General features: G+C 32.3%; 1 protein-coding gene and 1 pseudogene across 1 annotated transcript; both read left to right on the top strand.

Moving 5' to 3' along the window:
- The first annotated feature begins 1,893 nt into the window (after window positions 1-1,893).
- Window positions 1,894-3,806, top strand: LOC125817316 (5-OH-xanthotoxin synthase-like). The gene is made up of 2 exons (XM_049496848.1): window positions 1,894-2,781; window positions 3,198-3,806. Exons 1-2 carry the CDS (start codon window positions 1,894-1,896, stop codon window positions 3,804-3,806), a joined length of 1,497 nt encoding a protein of 498 aa, XP_049352805.1.
- A 2,579-nt stretch (window positions 3,807-6,385) lies between these two features.
- Window positions 6,386-9,299, top strand: LOC125817320 (5-OH-xanthotoxin synthase-like; annotated as a pseudogene).
- The last annotated feature ends 227 nt before the right edge of the window (window positions 9,300-9,526 follow it).

Here is a 9,526-nt window from a genome sequence, read left to right as displayed (position 1 = left end):
CTGATAAATATATATCTACTTGCTTACATCGACTGCTTACACGTAGCTAAACAGTTAACCTTTCATTGGCTTGGTGTTAATAATATTGTTTCATGTGGCTAGTTTTTTTCCATGGTTATGTTTGTGGCATGACTACAATACAAAGAAAGATTTTTATCAAATATTAAAAAATGTCTTTAAATTTGTGGCATAAACATGTCATAACATTTTCTGATTACTTGATTTAAAAATATTTTAATATAGATAAAATGAGAAATATAATGTTTTGAATACATGAAGATATAGTTTGTGGTAAGTTTTGATCCTCCCATTTTCTCTAGTAGAATATGCAAGTGGCTGGAACGGACACTAGCGCAGCTACAATAATTCTGGGGATCTATTTTTATACTTCTCCAAAGCATGATTAAAGTTGACAAAAAATGTAGGGCGTACCTATGGGGTAGCTCTGAGGATAAGAAGAAGTATATATGCGCTAGTAGCATGGGACAAAGTATGTGTACCTAAGAAGTAATTTGGTGGTATGAATATCAAAGGAATTAGTAAATTCTGGAATGTGGCATCAGTGGGTAAATTGATGTGGCAATTAATAGTAAAAAAAGATGGGTACATGGGGTGTATATGAAAGAGAACCAGGACATCTGTGAACATAAATTAAAGCTCCATAAGATAGTAGTTGGTATTGGAGAAAGTTGAATGCCATAAAGAAAAGACTCATGCCATAAAGTTGAATATCATATTTGTCATAGCCCAATTGAAAAACATGTATTATCTACATTGCCCAACAACGCTCATATATTTCTTCCTTGGCAATGCCATCACTGAGCCCAAAAAATGTACATACCATATGAACTTATGTTATTCTTTATCAAGTTTCTTACTTTCCTCCCCCATTCCGATTGATATGAGATTCCAATATATTGTAACCTTTACCCCTTCTTCATAATTTAATTTTGAATTTCTTTTCCTTGACCATGTATTAATCCAAATATTTGGACCCAAACTAAAGCTTTAATATTTTCGAGTTTATCAATTCCTTCCCCTTTTAATAGGAAACAATATCAATTATTTATTCAGTTATCAAATTGCCTTTGAAATTATTGGTGAGATAAATATCTAGATAATATGGAAAAAAATTGATTGATAGAGGAGGAAAAATCATTTTCAGGCTTTAATGATTGTGTCCTGTGAATTTTCCTGTGTCACTTTCATGAATATTAAAGAATCAAACTACCTCCTAAAATATCAAAAGTATAGTCTATCACTTATAAATGCAATGTCAGTTTTTTCCAGCTTTAAATGACAAATTTCCTTCTATTTTCATTTTTTAAATATTATCACAGCCCCTGATCCAAAGTCCCAGCTTCGATTACTGTTATTCTTTGTTTTAGTTACTATTTGAATAGTTAAATAATATATTATTTTGTTCTTGATTGACATATTTTTACATGCATTCTCATTTGTAATATTATCATGGAGTGTATTACAAACTCTGTGGTGATCAGAAAATACTTAGTTCTCTCTAGCTCTTATTTTCTTCATGCTTGTTAGGTAATAGAAGTTAGGTACATCATTAAGATTAGTAAGATAAGGCCTAGCCCCCCTTGCTTGTACTTGTCCTTGATATTTTTTATGTTTAATAAAAGGTTGCTAGACACTATCAAGTGGTAAATTTGCTTTAAAAAAAATATTGTGACTTGTAGAATTTTTATGTAATTTTTAAAAAATAAAGATTTTATGTTCGAATTCACACTGAACAATAGTTTGTTTGATATCGTACTACGAAGTCAAACCAAACAAATTAAAACAGAAAGAGTACTATAAATGAAAGAAATCGTAGAAAATCTTAATACAAGATATAGAAAACAGGTGACTTTTTCCAAAAAAAAAAAACACATGATGTTCTTTCCACTCTTTGTAGCCCTTGTTATCATCATTATTCTGACTTTTCTTATTCCTAAAGCCAAAAGGAATGGAAAATGCATTCTACCACCAGGCCCTTTAGGGTTGCCATTCATTGGAAATTTGCATCAATATGATAGTTTAACCCCTCATCTCTACTTTTGGAAACTTTCCAGAAAATATGGAAAAATATTGTCATTGAAACTTGGTTCTTCTACTATGGTTGTAGTTTCTTCAGCAAATCTAGCAAAAGAAGTAATGAAGACACAAGATTTAGCTTTTTGTAGTCGGCCTTCCCTTCTTGGCCAACAAAAGTTGTCTTACAATGGTCAAGATATTGCTATGTCGCCTTACAATGACTATTGGAAAGAAATTAGAAAAATATGTGTTGCTCATTTATTTAGTCTCAAGAAAGTGCAATATTTTAGTCCAATTCGTGAAGATGAAGTATCAAGAATGATCAAGAAAATATCCCAGCAAGCCGCCACTTCACAAATTACAAATTTGAGCAATATAGTGATTTCACTTTCAACTACAATTATTTGTAGAATTGCTTTTGGTGTTAGGTATGATGAAGAAACACCCGAAGGGAGGAAATTTGATGAACTTTTAAAAGTGACGGAGGAAATGTTGGCAGGATTTTTTGTCTCTGACTATTTTCCCCTTTTAGGATGGATTGATAAACTCTCCGGAAAAATAAATAAACTTGAGAAGAATTTTAAGGATTTGGATGAGTTTTATGAAGGACTCATTGAGCAACATCTCAATCCCAATATGCCAAAATCAATGGAAGGAGATATTATTGATCTTTTGCTTCAATTGAAGAAAGAAAAATTAACTCCAATCGATCTTACTTTGGAAAACATAAAGGCTATTATCATGGTAATAATGACTAATGAACTATTCTCTTTATGTCTATTTTATATATTTGCTCTAGCCGACTGCTTACACCTAGCTAAACAGTTAACCTTACGAATGAATTAAGAAATTGAAGTGAAAATTCATATCAATTAATCATTAGTTAGATGTTGAAAGTTGTATATAAGCAAGTCTTTTGTATTGTTATATATATATTTATTGACTTGGTATTAACACTCTGTCATACAACTAAGTTTTTTCCTTAGTCACGTTTGTGACACAATCATAATATAAAGAAACTTTGTTGGTCAAATATCAAGAAGTGCCTTTTTAAACTTGTAATATTACACATGTTATAACATTTTCTGATATGATTAGGAAACAATTTCAATTGATATGAAATGTTGCATTTAATTTTATCCTCACACTTTCTCTTGTAGAATATGCTAGTTGGTGGAACGGACACGAGTGCAGCTGCTGTAGTTTGGGCAATGACAGCCTTGATATCTAAACCAAATGCCATGAAGAAAGTTCAAGCTGAAATTCGAGAAATGGTTGGTAAAAAGTCCGTAGTGAATGAAGAAGACATCCAAAATCTTCCATATTTTAAAGCAGTGATAAAAGAAACATTTAGATTGTTTCCACCAGGTCCATTGTTAATAGCAAGAGAGACGATGCAAAATTCCATACTAGAAGGATATGAAATTAAACCAAAAACTATAGTTCATGTTAATGTTTGGGCTATTGCAAGGGATCCTGAAATATGGGAAAATCCAGAAGAATTTATACCTGAGAGGTTTCTGAATAGTGATATTGATATTAAGGGGCAAAATTTTGAGCTGATTCCATTTGGAGCAGGCAGAAGAGGGTGCCCGGCTATGGCACTCGGTGTGGCAACTGTGGAACTTGTACTTTCCAATCTTCTTTACGCTTTTGATTGGGAGTTGCCTTGTGGAATGAAAAAAGAAGACATTGACACAGATGTTTTGCCTGGACTTACAATGCACAAAAAAGAACCTTTATGCCTTGTTCCTAGAAATTATCACTAGAAATTAAACAAGACCAAACTCCAATGTTTAAATTAGATATCCATGTTTAATAATATGGTCGTATGGTTTTATGTCTGTCATTTTTCGTTATAAACTTGTAATGGAGTTGTTGTTTCAATAAAATCTCCCTTCTAGTTTCAAAGGATGTCGCGGAAATTTGGTAGTTAATTTACTAATTCTCTAGGAATTAAATTAACATGGGGATTCTCGATTCCTGTCCAGTGCAATAGTAATAATGAAATCTATAACCTCTATTGTTGCAATCAAATGTATATTATAAACTCTATTGTTGCAACACCAAGTGCAATACGTGCAAAAACCAGTGTCTCTTTTTGCCAAAAAGCATACTTACCGATTCAACTTGTGTTATCCCTTATAAAGTTTTTTACTTTACTTTTGTTAGGACCGAAATAATTAAGTGTCATGCATAAGCTACTAAAGCAAACCTCGAAACACCATGAGTAAGAATATAAACTAGAAATATACCAAAAGACACAAATCTTTAACATGGTTCGATGAATCGACTTATGTCCAAAGAGGAGATGAGCAATCTACTATATAAATATGAAAGTACAAAATTTAAAGAGAAATAACCTCACCCATTCACGCGTAATATAAAGAGGTTCATACAAGTGATAACGTATCACTTATGTCCCACAAATTCTCCCCCCTAGACAATACTTTCAAAGGCTTTAGGACTACATTATGAATGCTATTGTGTTAGAATTAATGTTCCTGTATTTATAGAGTCATAAATTTTTTCCTACTAGAAAAGGACTAGCCAAATATGTAGACTTTGGGTGTGTTTGGTATGAAGGAAAATGTTTTCCTAGAAAATGTTTTCCTGGAAAACAAGTTGATTTTTGACTTATTTTCTCATGTTTGGTTGGTGAGTTATAAATATTTTCCGGAAAAGATTTTTAGTGTTTGATTTATGAATGTTTTTTTTTTTTGAGAAATATCTGTTATTTTTACTAGGGTAGAAAATAATTTTTGAATTTGAAAATATTTTTGAAAAACAAACTTAAAATTATTTTTGGGGTGGTGGTGGTGGGAGGGGCTGGTAGTAGGGTGGGGGGGGGGTCGAGGGTAGGGGTGAAAAAATGAAATTTTGAAATTGAAAATATTTTTAAAAACAAACTTAAATTTTTTTTTTGGGGGTGGGGGGGTCAAGGGTAGGGTGAAAAAATGAAATTTTGAAGTTGAAAATATTTTTTAAAAACAAACTTAAATTTTTTTTTTTTGGGGGGTGGGGGGGTGGGGGCTGGTAGTGGGTGCGTGGGTGGGGGGGGGGTCGAGGGTAGGGGTGAAAAAATGAAATTTTGAAATTGAAAATATTTTTAAAAACAAACTTGAAATTTTTTTTTGGGGGTGGGGGGCTGGGTAAGAGGTGGGTGGGGGGGTCAAGGGTAGCGTGAAAAAATGAAATTTTGAACTTGAAAATATTTTTTAAAGACAAACTTAACATTTTTTTTTTTGGGGGGGGGTAGGGGTGGGGTGGGTGGGGGCTGGGTAGGAGGTGCATGAGGGTGGGTAAAAAAATTGAATTTAAAAACAAGCTTTAAATTATTATTTTTTGGGGGGGGGTTGGTTGGGGGGCTGGTTTGAGGGTAGGGACAAAATAAATTGATTTTTTCAACAATTTTTTTTTTAATTGGAAGTTGGAAGAGAGTTTTGGAAAATGTTTTCCTTAAGTTTTGAAAGGAAGTCATTTTCCTTAAATTTGAGGAAATGAGTTGATTTGGAAAACATTTTCCAAAACATTTAACCCAACCAAACATGAGAAAATTGGAAAACATTTTCCGGAAAATGTTTTCCTTCATACCAAACACACCCTTTGTGTTTTCCTTTTAAGCAAAGGAAAATCCATTTATGATAAGAAATTCAGGGCAGTTAATACCTGACAACTCTCTTATTTCGATACAAAATTTAATTTAGAATTCTTTTTTCTAGACAATGAATGAATACAAAAATTTTAGACGTAAATTAAAGCTTCGAAATTCCATTATCAAATTCCTTTGTCTAATTCTATGTAATTATAATTATAGGTGAGACATTTATCTAGACAATGTGGAAAAAATTGATAAAGGACAAACAGTCATTTTTTCAAGCTTTAAATATTGTGGCTTGTGAACTTTCCTGTGTAACTTTCATGAAAATCACCATACAAAAAAAGAAAAAAACAAAGTTTAGAATTTTAAACTAAATGATCATACTATGAAATTAGGATCAAACTACTTCCCAAAATATCAGAAGTGTGTAGTTGATGTTTATCCCTTTCTATCACTTATAAATAAATGCAATCTCTTTTTCTTCCTTTAAATTACAAATTTCTTTCTATTTGTCTATTTCCTAAATAAGTATTTTCATCATGATTTAAATTATTATCATAGCCATTGATCCAAAGTTCCACCTTCTTTTACTGTTACTTATAGTATTTTTATGTAAACTTTATTTCAAAATAATTATAGATAAAAATTTATTTCTTTCGTCCTCTAAATCAAGCGAGAGAGTACTATAAATGAAAGAAATTGTGGAAAATCTTAATACAAGATATAGAAGACTTTTCCAAAAAACACATGATGTTATTTCCACTCTTTGTAGCCCTTGTTATCATCATCATTCTAAGTTTCCTTCTTCCTAAAGCCAAAAGGAGTGGAAAAAACATTCTACCACCAGGTCCTTTAAGGTTGCCATTCATTGGAAATTTGCATCAATATGATAGTTTAACCCCTCATCTCTACTTTTGGAAACTTTCCCAAAAATATGGGAAAATCTTCTCATTGAAACTTGGTAATTCTACTATGATTGTAGTTTCTTCAGCAAATCTAGCAAAAGAAGTAATGAAGACACAAGATTTAGCTTTTTGTAGTCGGCCTTGCCTTCTTGGCCAACAAAAGTTGTCTTACAATGGTCAAGATATCGCTATGTCGCGTTACAATGACTATTGGAAAGAAATTAGAAAAATGTGTTTTTCATTTATTTAGTCTCAAGAAAGTGCAATATTATCGTCCAATTCGTGAAGATGAAGTAGCAAGAATGATCAAAAAAATATCTCTAAAAGCTCACACTTCACAAATTACAAATTTGAGCAATATAGTGATTTCACTTGCAACTACAATTATTTGTAGAATTGCTTTTGGAATTAGGTATGGTGGAGAAACACGCGAAAGGAGGAAATTTGTTGAACTTTTAAAAGTGGGTCAAGAAATGTTGGCTGGATTTTTTGTCTCTGATTATTTTCCTCTCTTAGGATGGATTGATAAACTCTCCGGGAAAATAAATAAACTTGAGAAGAATTTTACGGATTTGGATGAGCTTTACGAAGGACTCATTGAGCAACATCTCAATCCCAATAGGCCAAAATCCATGGAAGGAGATATTATTGATCTTCTGCTCCAATTAAAGAAAGAAAAATCAACTCCAATCGATCTTACTTTGGACAACATAAAGGCTATTATCATGGTAATTATTTAACTACTCTATGTGTCAATTTTATATATTTTCTCTTGTCGGCTGTTAGCTATATAGTTAATTTTTCCAATGAATTAACAAGTTGAAGTGAAAATCTTATCAATTAATCCTGGTTAGATGTTAAAAATTGTATATAAGGAAGTCTTGTGTATTGTTATATTTATTGACTTGGAATTAGTACTCTGTCATACAACTAAGATTGTACTTTCTTGAGACTAAATAAATGAAGTAAGCAAAGTTTTCTAATTTCTCTCCAATAGTCATTGGTGAAAACACTATGTCATGACTATTGTAAGATAATTTTTGTTGGCAAAGAGTAGAGGGTCTACTACAAAATGCTAAATCTTGTGTCTTCATTACTTCTTTTGCTAATTTTGCTGAAAAAATTACAACTACCGGAGTAGAACCAAATTTCAATAAGAATATTTTTCCATATTTTTTAGAAAGTTTCCAAAAATAGATATGAGGAGTTACACTATCATATTGATGCAAATTTCCAATGATTGGCAAATCTAAAGGACCTGGTGGTAGATTGGTATTTCTACTTATTTTGGTTTTGTGAAGAAGAAAAATGAGAATAATAGGAAAAGCTACTAAAAATATAAAGAACATCATGGTTTTGATGTGTCACTGCCAAATGCAACTTCAAATGTAACCTATAAATAGATCTTCTATTGAGTTGCTTTTATACACATTTTTTTGTTCAATTGAATGTAGTGATATTTGAGAATGACATCACAATTTAATCTTAAAGATGTTTTAAGTATGCAATGACATATCTCAACAAGCTACAACTTTACAAGTCACCAACTTGAGCACTATGTTATATTCACTAACAAGTACCATTATTTGTCGAGTTGCTTTTGGTATTAGGTATGATGAAGAAGCACATGAAAGGAGGAGATTTGATGAACTTTTAATTGCGACTCAAGCAATGATGGCTAGCTTCTTTGTTTATGATTTTTTTCCTTCTTTAAGTTGGATTGATAAACTTACTGGATTGATAGATAGACTTGAGAATAATTTCAAGAACTTGGATAATTTTTATGAAGAACTCATTGAGCAACATCTTAATCCCAAGAGGCCAAAATCCATGGAAGGAGACATTCTTGATCTTTTGCTTCAATTGAAGAAAGAGAAATCAACTACAATTGATCTCACTTTGGAGGATGCAAAAGCACTTGCCATGGTAATCTTGTATATTTATGTTAGTACATGTACTTTGAGTCTTTTTTTTTTTTTCGTTTCCCACCTGGTGTTCGGAGCCCACATTGGTGCCTCAACTATATCCGGATCACGCATTACAAGGCTCATTCGGGGTGGTACTCCCAACATGATTTTCCCCATACTTGTTGAGACTTTCTCATGAATTGACAATTTATGTCTTTTTTGTGTGTCAATTTCTTTGTAGGACGTGTTAGTAGCAGGATCAGACACAAGCGCCGCTGTAAAAGTATGGGTGATGACAGCCTTAATGAGGAATCCAAGAGCCATGAAGAAAGTTCAAACGGAAATTAGACAATCAATTGGAAAAAAGGCATTGTAAATGAAGATGACATCCAAAACATGCCTTATCTTAAAGCAGTAATAAAGGAGACATTACGATTATATCCATCAGCTCCACTCCTACTACCAAGAGAATCAATGAAAAAGTCTATACTAGAAGAATATGAAATTGAGTCAGGAACCACAATTTATGTTAACTTTTGGGCTATTGCAAGAGATCCCGAGATATGGGAGAATTCAAATGAGTTTATTCCTGAGAGATTCCTGAATTACGATATTGATTTTAAAGGACAAAACTTTGAGTTAATTCCATTTGGAGCTGGACGAAGAGGATGCCCAGCTATTACACTTGGGGTTGCCATAGTGGAACTTGCATTGTCAAATCTTCTTTATGCATCTGATTGGAAGTTGCCTTGGAGCATGAGAAAAGAGGACATTGATACAACTGTTAGGCCAGGAATTGTAATGCATAAGAAGATAGATCTTTGCCTTATACCTACAAATTATCTCTAGATTATATTCAAATACGGATATAAGGCGAGTTTTGTGATATCAATTGAAATCATGTAAAAAATAAATTATTCTCAAGCTAAACATATTTAGAATACATACATGTAATAAGTTATTCTCATGCTAAACTTATCGACCGACTCTAAGTTATGAATTTGTCTTTCTCACTCCACCTAGTTCTTGAAGGAACACCTTTATATTACGTAAATAAATAAATATATGCTACTGGT

The sequence above is a fragment of the Solanum verrucosum genome, unplaced genomic scaffold (genome assembly GCF_900185275.1).
Source record: "Solanum verrucosum unplaced genomic scaffold, falcon-dt-bn FXZP01000712.1, whole genome shotgun sequence".
In the NCBI taxonomy this organism is placed as follows: domain Eukaryota; kingdom Viridiplantae; phylum Streptophyta; class Magnoliopsida; order Solanales; family Solanaceae; genus Solanum; species Solanum verrucosum.
The sequence above is the reverse complement of the archived record's forward strand: the minus strand, read 5'-3'. Positions and strand labels throughout refer to the sequence as shown.

Coding starts and splice junctions, on each gene's coding strand:
- LOC125817316 (XM_049496848.1), top strand. CDS start 1,894: ATGATGTTCTTTCCACTCTTTGTAGCCCTTGTTATCATCATTATTCTG. Junction 2,782..3,197: donor ACATAAAGGCTATTATCATG/GTAATAATGACT, acceptor TTTCTCTTGTAG/AATATGCTAGTTGGTGGAAC.